The sequence below is a fragment of the Fusarium falciforme genome, chromosome 4 (genome assembly GCF_026873545.1).
Source record: "Fusarium falciforme chromosome 4, complete sequence".
NCBI lineage: Eukaryota > Fungi > Ascomycota > Sordariomycetes > Hypocreales > Nectriaceae > Fusarium > Fusarium falciforme.
Window position 1 is genome coordinate 2,361,862 of NC_070547.1, and position 13,558 is coordinate 2,375,419.

The 13,558-nt window shown below is 55.3% G+C and overlaps 1 protein-coding gene across 1 annotated transcript; it reads right to left on the reverse strand.

Moving 5' to 3' along the window:
- Nucleotides 1-1,341: 1,341 nt before the first annotated feature.
- Nucleotides 1,342-2,589, reverse strand: NCS54_00548500 (Hypothetical protein; the record flags this gene model as incomplete). Its single annotated transcript, XM_053150986.1, has 4 exons — nt 1,342-1,469; nt 1,523-1,965; nt 2,030-2,234; nt 2,310-2,589. The coding sequence occupies 4 exons, from the start codon at nt 2,587-2,589 to the stop codon at nt 1,342-1,344; spliced, it is 1,056 nt and encodes a 351-aa protein (XP_053006961.1).
- Between the last annotated feature and the right edge of the window lie 10,969 nt (nt 2,590-13,558).

The window sequence follows — 13,558 nt, forward strand, 5'->3', positions numbered from 1 at the left end:
TTCGGCAACGCCGCCTCTCGTCTAACTGCTGCAGGGCGTCAAGAAAGGACATGCTGCGGCTATTCGCTGGGCGCCTGTCTTGAAAGGATGGAGGGGAGGGGGCTTTCACGATTGCGGTACAGGAGGGGGTGCGGAAACGGCCCAGCCGCCTTCGCGCTTATTTCCTGTGCGCCCCCCTTTGCAGCGCAGCCAAGGGCAGCCCATCTCATCCCATCCCAACCCTCTCATCGTATGTCGAGTCAGGGCCGCTCCGAGAGATCATCGCTCTATCCAGAATATGGGAATTCTCAAATTGCCATGACGGTGGGGGCGAGTGACATGACCTCCATCCTGTCAGACGACCTTCTAGTCTTTCCATTAAGGGGCATAAACACAGACTCACTCAAATGAAGGATTCCATTCACACTTTGGTATCGCTGAAGTCAATCAATCTCATTTGTTTGTTCGTTCGTTCAACGCTGTCAACTCGCTCTCTATAGACTATGCCCCTCTCATCAATAATCAACTTTGCTTTGTCGTTACCCAGTCTTCTGATCGCCCATCTTCTCTGCCCTGCATGCCCTTGGAGCTCTTGGATGCATCTGTCATCTACGGGACAGAATCAAAGCTGTGTGCCGTCTCAACCGGGTATATCATGACCGTAACAGTAGAAACTAATAGTACAATCCGTCATCGTCTCCCCCAAACAACCAATAACACATCTTGTAAAAATGGTGCCCGGATCCCACGTTTCTCGAAGATCCGGCAAAAGCGATCGCTTTGAAGTATAACACAAGGCTTCGTTGGTGTGTGCCGTGCCCACAAGCAACAAAAAAACAAGACCAGAAACTCTCAAGAGACCTCAACAAGGCCCGACTCCAGGAACGCCGTGTGGAAGGGTATCGGTAGGTCGGTCCACCACTCCGCCTAATCCCATCCCAATGTCCCAAATACCCAGATAAAAAATCCCGAGGATGGGGACTTGACCTCGAAAGCAGCCCCATGCACCGAAAAGCGATCGACTCGAATCGTATACACCGCCGTTGTCCGCCGCCCCCTCGCGTCCGACCCATGGATCCCACTCTTCCCCCCCCCCAAGCCTTTTGTGACCCATTTCTCTATGCCGCGCTAAGTCGTCATTGTAATGTAATATTTGCAGGTGTTGTTGGTAAAAATCAGAGCAATTAAATATCAGTAATTCTGGTCGATTCGACTGTCGTCGCTTCGCCATTCGTCAGGACCCGACGCGGGCTGCACTCGTTCGTGTGACCGAAGGAAGGCAGAAAAAAAAAGGTTGGAACCTCAAGTCGTCGCAAGCTCGCGTGGGTTCAAAGTAAAACGTAGTCATGAAATGTCATCGAATCAGTCCGAGTGGTGATCCTCAGAGCCGGCCTCAGAGCGAGCGTCGCCCCGATGAACCTTGCGGTGTCGGCGGAGGTTAGACACGACTGAGAAGTGTCGGCCACAGCCCTCGACTTCGCATGCAAAGGCTATTCAATGTTAGTGATTTTGCGCTTTCCAAACACACAATGAATACACATACGCTTCTCGCCTGTGTGGCTGTACATGTGAGTCTGCAAAGAGCTGGGTCGCGTGAATCGCTTGTCGCAGACCTTGCACTTGTGCTTCTTCTGGGTGCTCGACGAGACCTTGGAGCTGAACTGGCCCATCATGGACTGGGGAGCGGGAGGAATCTGAGAAGCCATAAGACCCTGAGGCCGGGGCAGCGTCCTCGAGTTCACCGACTCAATATCAGAGCCTGCGGTAGAGTAATCTGACACCGAGTCGCCGTAGTACGAGCTAAAGTTGCCACTGGAGGAGATGGAGGAACTGGTAGAGTGGGTAGAGGGGAATCCATAGGAATCAACGGAGGAACGATCACTTCGGGCCCCATAGATGTTTCGAGGGGTCTCCTGGCTCATGGCCAGCATGCCATGGCTGGCATCGAGAGCGTCGGCAAAACTCCTCCGTTCATCCTGGATACTTCTGCCCAAGTTGTTAGTACGTGGTTCATAGGCCGTCTTAGGTCCTTTCACTTGGGGTCACTTACTGCTGAGAGAACCTCCTGGCATGGTCGTTGTCTGGAGCAAGCCCAAAGGGCGGCGGTCGCACGGGAGCTGGGGCATAACCCATAGTCTCGTAAGGTGCAGCCGACGTGGGCGCGAATTGGCCGCTCACAGGTGAGGCGGATGTTGTGTAAGTCGGGTCACCATATGCGGCAGACGTTGTTTGCATGCGGTTGAGGGTGAGGAGATCTGAGTTGGATGAGTGAGCATACTGTTGGTGAGAGCCGCCATATATCGACGGAAGTCGTAACATGTCCGGCATACCTGCAGAGGTGCTCGCAACTGGCATTGAGTTGCCGTAGGATGCCATTGATGATGTGCTGCTGGTGCTCGCGCGGCTGTGCTGGGGAGGCTTGCCGGCCATCATGTTGGGGTTGAGAGGCTGCTGGCTGCCGACAAAGAGACCACCACCAGCAGGAGGAGGCTGAGGGGGCGACGACGACGACCATGGATTCGAGAAAGCAGGAGGTTGTGCCGGGGCTGAATAGTCGAAATTCAACGAAGGGCCGAACCGCTGCTGAGTAGTGTCGAGCGTCATGGTCATGTTGGTTTGCTAACAGGACTGTGTATGTGTATGGTGGTGTTTGGAGACCGTATCAACATAGATCGGTGCGAGGTTTGGTTTTGGGTAGGAAAAAAAGGTTTGTTGATCAGATGCGGGATCCCGACTAGAAGAAAAGCCAAGTCGGTGACACAGATCAGAGACAAGAAGATCCCGTCAAGGTTGGAGATGTTATGGGGAGTTCAGTCGGGGCCAAGGTGGGATCAGCGAAGTCTTAAGTGTCTGGGTGGTGTGAATTGACGTGCGTCAATCTGCCTCTGGAAACGGGCTTGGGCTGCGGGAGAACAGTGGAGATCCCCCGTCTCTCAGAAAGAAAAAAAGGTGTGACGACTCCGGTCTAAGTGATCGGCAGGCCGGACGTCCTTTCGCAATGGCTGAGGCGACAGGGTTGGTGCGATGAGGTAGGGTCGTAGGACCAAGTAACAGACCAGGGGGGTTGTGGGCTGCATAAGATGATGGCCTCTAATCCACAAGTCAAGTTGACAGCCCACGGCACCAGATAGCGTCCGCGGTGCCAGACGGCGCAGAGATCAGCGAGGTATCGAGGTGCCTTGGTCAGAAATCCTGGAAAGGGCCCCTCAGGGTCATCAAAGCCTGGCCAAGATGTTGAGCGAGGTGATGTAGTTGTGAGACGTCGTCTTGCGAGTTGGGGTAGATTCCTTCGAGCTGATTTGCACGCTCTCTGGAACAGAATTGATCGAGTTTCGTTCAGTCCGAGCGACGAGGGCAACGGTTTATACGTTTAATCCCCCCGGGGGAATCGCTGACCAGCAGAATGTCGACCGCGAGCGACCTCTGCCAATCTGAAAGGGGGTGCAAGATGGCAGACGGGGCATGATTACGGGGTACGCTGGGTCACAACGTGCAGGGAGGGGTGTGGCAGCAGCAGCAGCTTCAGAGGGCAGCAAGACACCAGAGACCAGAACAGACAGAGTTGGAGGAGGTGGGTAAGGCTAAGGACGGCAGTTTGCAAAGGGACCCCCGCCCCCCCAAGCTCAAAGGCCCACGAACGAACGCCACTGATGTGGAGGGTCTCAGATGGGTTGCAAAGGACGCCGGGGACGTACCGGGCTGGGAGTTGAGGTGGACGGCGGACAAGGCGGGATTATGCAGGGTCTGGTCAACCAGAATGAATGGGAGGGCTTGCCAGAGTCGTCTGGTAGCGTGCCTACGGATGACTTGTTGCGACGCGGGCGGCGGGTGGGAATCGAGGGTCCCCCAAGCCACTCAACGGCAGCATCGAGGGATCCGCCGGGGCTTGTTTAGCGTTGAGAATTTGGCAATGAGCTTCTTTGCTCCAGCGGGCTTGGTTGGTGGGCGTCGTCGAGTCGTGCACTGGGGGTCATGGGGAAAAGATCAAGGATCCCACGTCAACAAGCAACGCCAAGGGAGACCGGGCTGTATGGAAGAGGAGCCAGAGACGTACCGGATACCTCGACGACAGCCAAAGGCTTCCCGGGAGGCGTCGGCCACAGGGCGCCCCTGTCGCGGAAGGGTGTCTCCCCATGAGAGCCCTGACGTAAGGTACGTCAAGAGACAGCACCAGGGCGAGTGTGTGTGGAACTCAGAAACGAGACAAGAAACACTAGGAACGCAAGACGGTGAAGGAATTGAAACAGCCTTTGGAGACGGCGCTAGGGGGGACAGCAAGAGGCATGCCCACGGCCCATCAGAGGGCGCGAGTGGAGGGCGACAAAGGGGGCATTGACATCAGTCGTCCAGGGTGGCCCAGCATGGCAACCGACTGACGTTGTGGCCCCTCTCCAAGATGCCGCGGCGTCTCTCACAGGGCCCATAGCAGGCAAGGCCGGGCAAGGCCACACGAACCTCAAAACCCTGAGAACCTTTGGCATCTCCGTCATCGTGCTCCAGAGTCGGGGTGGGACAGCGTCAGAGGAGCAGGGCACCATGCCTGAGGTGGTGTTGCAGTGATGCCATATCGCGCGCCGCGAGTCGGCTTTGCTTCCTTGAATGCCTCTCTCTGTGTAGTTCCCCTCTTTTGTCGCCTTTCCCCGTGCTTCGCCTGCACTGCACTGCACCGCACACCTAAGTAGCTGCTGTCACTGACCGTCCGTCGCGGCTCTTGGACCCTCGTGGGGGACAGTAGAGCTCTGGCAACGGTTACATACATGGTGCTCTCTGCTCATGGGGTAGCATCCGACGAGTGCGGATAATGCAATGAATGACCGACCCAATGCTGGACCATGCCGTAGCGTCAATACCAATCCAGCACATGCTAGTGGTGGTTGAAGCCGTTCTGCCTGCCGGACCTTTTGCTCGCGTATTCCGACAGTGTCCAGGGGCAGTTCAACAGACTGTGCAGCCGGCCTTGGGATAGGGTCTTGTTTTGTTTTGTTGACGGCAGTTTAGTTACGGCGCTGTACCCAATCTTTTTTTGACGCTGGCGCTGGCGCTGGCGCTTGAGGATGCTGGATTGAACGCTGTGAGATGGCTGTTTTGGCGTGCTTGGCTTCGCCCTGTGCTCGATTTCGCCCCATCGTGGGACCTTTCGCTAGCGCGACGCCGCCTCCACTTCGGGGAGCGGCTTCTGAGATCCAAAATGCCCCTTTGGGGAGGGGCGTGTTGGGGTTAGGGTGGTCGTGTGTGTGCGAGTGTGAGTGAGAGTGAGTGCGTGTGTGCGTGCTGTTGGTGTGTTTTGTATTGTGTGTGAGCACAGAAACGAATTGGGATATATCGGCGTTTAGAAGCCAGTATACCTATTATCTCCGCACTGGGCTTCACTGTATTCAACAGCACATTTCAACATCACTTGGACTCTTCCCCTCTGTTCTTGCCATCTTTCGCACTGTACGGGGAGCCCCAAACCCTCCACGTGCGTGGAGGTAGGTACAGAAGGCAAGCAGAGAGGTTGTCCCTTCCCATCTAATTCATTACGATACAGTACACGTTCCTTCAATTCCTCTCCATCCTCAGTCACATTCATCCTCATCACCGCAACTGGATTCATGCGTGTGAAATGCTCCCTCTGCATGACAACTACTGCTCATGCTACTGCATCTCTACCCTTTTCGACCTTCCTCTTCCCTTGCCTCGTCGACGCCTGAGGCCCCAATGCATCAACAGGTGTCCGCTTGGCCCGCCCGTTCGCTGACCCGATGATGGGAGTGGCGCCCAAGCTAGACATGGGTTCCCGCTGTCGCAGCCAGTTGAAGCCGGAGCACACCCTCCTCTTCACCTCAATCCGCCACGGGAATAAGGATCTGTTGCCTCAGGCCGCAAAGCTGATGCAACCCGGCATGGGAAACCCAAAAGGCCACCACCAGGAAAGTCCAGCATGGGACATGGGACATGGGATATGGGGGCCGCGACATGGGGCAGCGGCACCAACTACAGCACCCGAGCCAGTCACCACAGACCGCCGCCGAGTTTTCGACACCAGCCAATTCACTCCATCCGAGCCTTGACACGTAGTCTGCCCACTCAATCTTGATCATTCACTCGCCTCTCCTATGTCGGCCGGATGCTTGCCTCCAAAGGTGTGCGAGCCTTGCGGCGGCGCTTTTACCTTTGAGAGCAACTAGCTCGCGGGGGGTAGCTCGAGTTGCGCCCTCCTGTTCGAAGAAGAATGGAACGTAGTAATGGAAGACACAAGCTAATACTTGGCTCATCAATGGCCAGCAAGGGCTTTGCTACCTACAGCCTCTCAACCCAAGATCGACTATACTTGCAATCTGCCGCTCATCATCACGCGTTCAACGCCACCTAGAGCGGCCCGAATTCGAAGCAGAGGCGCCAGCATCGACTATTCACGACCGCGACCCTGACTGAGTTTCAAGGTTGCCCTTTTCACACGTTCTGACGACATTAGGCTCGCAAGGTACCACCGATAGTGGAAGCCAGCACACCAAAACGAACACCATGTTCCCCGTTCTAGATTTACACTTTCTTACCACACCACCTTGGCCGACGAAGACGTTAGGAGCAAGTTCTTTCCAAGACGTCTCCGCGTTTCCTGTCTGCAACTGTCTGTTGACCCCGTTGTGGCGAGTTGCCAGTGCCTGATACGGATTCCGGCCGAGCCCTGGAAGAAGTTTGCGCTTATTCCGATTTCTTTGGTGGCATGGACCAAGTTGCCCGACTAATCCCGATTCGAGCGTCGGAGGCCGAAAAGGGATGCGTGAAACACGCACCTGCAAGGGACCCCGGAAGCCTTTTGATTGTGGTTATCTCTTAGATCTCGCTCGATCATCAAAACACCCGGCATTCAAATCTATAACCTTAGCAGCGATGCCGAAGCTATCGCCGCCCAGCGCTACTCTTATGGCGTCGATCCGGCTTTTGAACGCACGAAATGAGGCACCGCGGTAAAGAGAATGGGTCTCCTAGGAAGGTTGGCTTCCTTGGAGCGATACAATGCCAAGCTCCAGTCAATAATTGGCAAAAAGGCGGTGCTTTACGTAACCCTCCTCGACCTTCAACACTTCCAAGTCAAGCTTGGTGCTCTCTCCTAGTCTGCTTGGACAAGATACCCGAGATTGACGATGTGTCGATCACGACATGTTACCGGCAGATGCAGGCAGACCGCATGAACATGCGCAATATCGCAATCATGCAATGAGGTTGCATGCCCGAAGTCTTCTAGAAGCTGGGTATGTCCGAAGAACAGCTCCTGTCAAGAGAGAGGCCTGGTTGATCAAACGAGTCACGGAGCTTTCCAAAACCCTCATCTCTCTTGGAAAATTGAAAGGATCACAAGTATGGGCGATGTGGGTTCGGCAGGCAGATTGACAGGGCTATAAGGCCAGTCAGATCACGACTTCAGGACATGGGCATGTCTCAGAATCGACCAGCATTCCCCAGCCCGCCTCAACATGCCCCAGGACACCAAAGGCTACGAGTGCAACCTCAACGGCAGAGACCCGAAGCTGCCTGTCTCTTGTCTTCCTTGACTAGGCTTTCTTTTTCATTGGACTTTGTTTCATTGAGCCTCATCTCGCCTTCAAGATTAGCATGTGGGTTTTGAAGAAATTACAGCGAAAGAAGAGCCGGAGGCGCAGGTTTGAGCTTGTTCTCATCGTTTCTGGGGTGTTTCCCCAGAGTTCATCAGCTGGTGATGCGATTACGCCCCAGGTGCTACGCCGTGATGGATGCTTGAGTCGAGCTACTCGAGATGAACTACTCGGACTGGCCTTGACATGCTTGACAGGTCAATTCGATGCAAGTCATCCGACAGGCTTCGGGGCTCCCGAAGAACAACACCTGATACAAGGCGCCCTGCACTCACACGGGACGACCGCAATGTTCAGGAGAAGCTGCTCAACCTCACCAGAAGGAACACATTGGCACATTGGCACGACTCATACCAGAGCCAAATCAGTCACGGCTGCAGTTCACCATTGGCCACCGCCAATCAAGACCTTTTGGACAGGAAAACAGTCGACTGCTCACACCACCAACCCGGTCAGATTCAGATCGTCACTAGACGCAGCCGCATTCAGATACACGGTCACGTTGAAATGAGATTGAGACACCCTTGACATGCGATCTGTTGCTCCCGGTCACAAGAGCCGTTGGAAACGAACCTGACGCTAAAACAGAGGAAAAAGACCGGCCATGATGAGCGATGCCGGCGCTTTCTACCCCCCAGGTTCTTACATGTAGATCCTACTGCGTTGGTTCAGTATCGACCCGTCGTACTGGTGAAGGATCCGACAGCACAGAAGCTCAGTCCACAGAACACGTGCTACAAAGTCCAAGACGGTGATGATCTTCACGATTCACGTTGTGCGAACCGTTCTGCTGGGTAAGACCTGCGATAGACGTCTGTCTAAGCAAAATAATATGGATCGCATAGGATGGGTTGAGTGTGATCAAGACCCTCAACTTCCCCAGCATTTTCTCGCGCCTACGAGCTCTTGAGACGGGTGCCAAGACCAAGCCCCGGTCTTTCCTATCTCGCATCAATTTAACCTGCTTTTACAAAGATCTATCTGTTGGAGGAAAAGGCTGGCATGGCATGCCCGATTGCGCAGTGCCCGCCGCAGGCTCGTAACAAGCACCCTTGCCAGCCCCCGAAAAAGAGGGGGACGAATGACGTCGAAGCAAAAGGGACGGAAGTGAGAGTCAGGCACAATCGGGAAGAGAGATGGAAGACACAATCTCAGCCCAACTTTCGCCTCCGGGGCCTCTCGGCCGGTGCGTACGGAGTAAAAGCACGCCAGTTGCCGTGGCGGGCAAGTACCTACAGCAATGGTTACACTGGACACCAAGGCGGGGCCTGCGGGAGCCGGTGCATGTTTGGCGTGCAACTAGCAGCCGGGAGGCAGAAAAGCCGACGCCACGGGGAGAAGGAACCTTAGCATAACTCGGCGATGGTGCACAAGGCAAGGCACAGAAGCCGATGAGAGCTCTTGACTGAGGGACGCACGGGGTAGGTACTGGAGTCAAAAGTTGGCGGGTACTGTAAGGCGAGTGGAGCATTCAACCAAGAGAGATATGGATGGAGATGGCAGTGAGCGTTTTTGGTATCCCGATGGCGGGTCATCGGACAGGTCCCTGAAGACCCGGTTGGGCTTGTTACAGTACCCCGTTCGTCTGAGCCAGGGACTCGCTCACTCATTCATGTTGGCCCTGCTGACGCGGCAATTGGGGGCACTGCTCAACTACGGTTCACAAAACTAGACGACGAGAGAGGTCGGTGCGCAGTATGGTGCCGGCTGGCTCAAGGAGTTGTTGAGGCCATGGCCAGTCGGGTGTCTGTCCGCCAGGCATTTGCCATCGGAAGTTCCTCTTACCGAACCTTACTGTACGGTACTGTACCTCACGAACGGGCGAGCGACATGACATGTCCCATGGCCACGGCAAAGGGGTTCCAAGAGCTCGGGTTCAAGGCTTTGCGAGGACGGGGTGCGGTGCGGCAGAGGCGAGGCGAGTCAAGGATGCGGTGCAAAAGATCATCAGGGGAGGCAGCAAAAAGGCAAACCCAAGCGCCCAACAAGGTGACTTGGAGATTAGGCCGAACAAGAAATGTTTCGCCGAGGCAGCAGAAATCACCAAAGAGCTCTAGCATGTTTGTCGGCAATCGTTGCATCGAGCAGGCGGTATGGATGGATGGAAACAGTTGTTTAGTGGCTGTCTGTTGACAAGACGAAAAAAGCAAGCATGCTGCCGGCAGAGGCATGGTTGCGCAGGGCGATCGAGGCTTACAGGGCGCCATCTGAACAGGGACAGCGGGCAGGCGGACAGGCGAGAGACCCTGAAGCGCTGAACCCAAGTTGGGCTGACCGATTCCCATCAGGGACTAGGTCTAGGGGATGAGGCCAAGGACAGGAGCTGGAGGGTTCATCTGGTGCGCTCTGGGTTTGCAGGTCACAAACCGAGGCGCTCCGGTGAACCGGAGCAGTTCGGAGAGAGCTTTTGCTGGAGTTGGACATTTGGGGTGGCGCCTCTCTCTGCCTCCCGTCCTCCCCCATTCGGTACTTGACCTGATCCCTGCGCGCTTCCCGCTCGTTTCGCCTGGCTGTTGTGCTGTCTCAGATGCGAAGGCGCGCTACCGACTCAGTGCCGAAGGGGGGGTTCCACTGCTGCCCCCATTGTCTACCCCGGCGGTCTTGACGAGAAGAGTAGGAGATTCATCAGTCATTTGGGACTGTCAGCGCAACGAGCAAGCAGCCAGTCGTGGAGCACGCACTGGGTCGCTGGATCACTTGGTCATGAGCCAGTCAGGCAGGCAGAATTCCGTCATTGTCTCGAGTCGTGCGAACCCGCAATCTGCGCTCACAATGTCACGTCACGTTGAGAGTCGTCTACTTCAAGGTTGCACATGCTAACCCAGGCCCAGGGGGGTCTTGTCGAGGCGTTGCTTGTCGTCGAAACTAAGAAGGCGTGGCTTGACGGGCGCGTCAATTGACCCGCGATGTCGCCGAGACATGCAAAACGCTCTGCTGCTCTCTAGCTTTCCCGGAACGCCTTGTTCCAATTTCGTCCTGTTGTCGACTCGATATGGGATTCCAGTGATTCCCATCCCTGTCTGGGCAACTAGGAAGAGTAATTACTCTATTTCGCCTGCACCGCGCCCTGCCACCATTGCCAGCCAACCAACCTACCTGTGGATGCCAATGCCAATCAAAATCCGGGGTTGTGTTTGCTTCATTGCAAGGCTGTATATCGATCGGCCAACTTCCTGCTTGACGCGGAATCTTCCGCCTCAAGATGAGATGAGATGAACTGAACTGAACTGAACTGCGCACGCACTTACTGGCGTTTCCGTGGGACGTAAGCTCCCATCCAAAGCGCCGGGTCACGACAGAGATGCTGGGTCTCACGGATGATGCCGTGGCGGCGTTAGATCGATAAGGAGAGTCTCCTCTCGGCCTCAGAGTTCTTTGTCCGTCTGTGATGCTGCTGTTGGCCTTACCATCACCGGTGCGGTGCGGTGCGGTGCAGCGCAGCGCGCAGTACCACCTACATCCGTCCTTGCACCGCTCGACCGGCGCGTCGAGAGGGGGGCAGGCTTTGCGTCATGGAGCATCAAGGTTGGTGTTTACTCGTCACTCCTGGAATCCTGGCTGTGTTGGCTGGCAAGCGTTTCTCGCCCATGGGGATGGGGATGGGGATGGGGGTGGGCGCTGTTTTCACCAAACCTTTGGCCAGGAATGTCTGCAGCGTCATCGATCGACCAGGCTAGAGGAGAGGATCCAAGGCTGTGCTGTGTTGTGTTGTCATGTTTTACAGTATTGTTTTCTCCTTGCGCCTCGTATATTCTCAGTATCGACGTCGTCTATCGCTTACCAGTGTGTAACCATTGCATCACAAGCAACGTCAATCAAGCCTGTGCCTTGTTCGGGTTGCCGCGGGAGAAGCCATGGATGGTCCCGAGTTTGTTTTCTCGTCCCAAACCAAAGCCGTCACAGCACGCAGTAGCCCACTGCATAGACTACGGCTACTGTACTCTCCGCGCTTTGCATCGCGCGAAACCAGCGCTTCTTGGCAGCATCACGATGCCGCCCTCTGCCGTTGTTTGTCGCAAGGCTCCCATCGACTTGACGCCGCCGCGGGCACGTAGCCGTCGTCACTGTCTAAGAGAAGCGCCGAGACATGACGGTGTCTGAGATGGCAAGGCAGGCAGGGAGAGACACAGCACAACACAAACGTACCGCACCGCACCGCACCTCGCACAGCCTCGAGGCTTCTGAGATATTGTGACGTAAATGGCACCGCGGCTGAGGCGGCTGTTTCCCCCGTTGAGTCAATCTGCGACAGTCTGACAGACGCTGTGCCGGTGACAAAGGCCCCATATTGTCTGGGTGGTAGTCTAGGGTATGTTTAGTGGACGCCAATTGCAACGGCATCACCAAGAGTTGAGGCTGTTGACAAGCAGCAGAAGCCCGAGAAGCGGCCGAGGTGAGGTTGCTCATTGCATCTCTGCTTCAGTTGAGGCTACGAACCGATGCCACGCTGGGCCTAGGCATCCTTCTCACCCACAACGCCTCGCCTCAACTCGAGTTGAACTCTCCAATCCCACGAGCATTGCATTCCTCGACAAGGCGGCACGGGATCCCGACCCGTCTGTACAAGGGACACCCTCGCAGCCCAACCTCTGAAACGAGAGAGCATCCTCCAGAGCCAGAGACGGCAGTGCGGCTCGCCTCATGATTACAATTGCCGTTGAATCAGCCCACTCTAGCTCGTCACGTTTCTGGCAGACCCTTTCCCCGTCCAAGCTACCCCAGAGCGTTCTCGACCCTTTCTGGCGCACGAGCAAAGGACATCACGGGAATTGCAGCTCTAGCCAGGGCATATCGACTACCCTATTCCCGGTGCAGGGAAGGAGGAAAATAGCATACGACTTCAATCGGAGTTCTCCGGAGTGTCGTCTCACCATCGACAGTCGGCCCCGTGAAGGACGGAGCATGGAAACGGGGGCGCTTGGTAAGGCGACCCCCCAAAAAGGCTCTTTAAATAACTGCAAGTGTGACGGTATCATCGTGCGAAAGAACGGCGAACCCCCTTGCTCCCGTCGTGTTAGCACAAGGTCTAGAAGCTGGGGGCTACGCCTTCAAAACACTACGATCCAACACAAGCAACACCAGGCTAGCAAAAGGACCAGAGACAGGGCTTAGAACGGCCTAGCTACCGATCGGACGCGGCAAAAACTCTACGCGAGGTTGCCCAACAAACCTACCACAGCCTACTGTAGGTTCAAGGCTGAGAATGAGGACGAGGGTCGAGAACGTCTGAGAAACTATCACCATTCAGATTAAGCTATCGTAGGTAGGTGGACTGATTCCCATCTCACTTCTAGATGGCCTCTCTTCTCTGAAAAGCGCTTTCGACCAAATCTACCCCCCTAGCTAAAGCCACAAAACCAACCTCCTCGAAACCTGCCATCCATCGTACGAGTTCCCCCCATTCCCCCCAAAGCCTCATCTCCCTAAAATTCGCTGAGATGGAAGAGTTCAAAAAAAGATGGAGCAACAAAAGAGGGACGAGGCCAACGGGCCTCGGCTCCCCCAGCAGTCTTTAGGGCGGAGACTGCGCTGGAAGATAATGTACAACGAAGAAAGACCGTGTGTGACAAGGAATGGTCTCAACAGAGAAGGCGTCTATGCGCGTGTTGTTGAAGGTAGGTAAAATAGACAGGTAAACATTAACCGACGGGTCATGACCTCGTGAAGTGAAGGCGAGATGAAAGGAAGAAAAAGAGAGGGTGTGAGAGAAGGTGAGCCTCGCGAGGCCGAGGCGATGGCGGTCGTAGTGTAGGAGTTTTTGCGGCGCCCTCTCCAGAAATCCAGCCGAAGTAGGGGTATAGTTTCGAGTTGGAGCCTTCAACCGTCTGTCTTTCAAGTCAAAGAAGGTCTTTGTTTGCTCGCTCGCTGGGATCTTGGTCTTAGATTCCCCTTTCAGAAAATAGCATGGGCCTCCCTGGCCCGATATTCCATACACCTTTCCAAAACGCCAAAAGTATCAAACCAGACATGCATGCAACTTG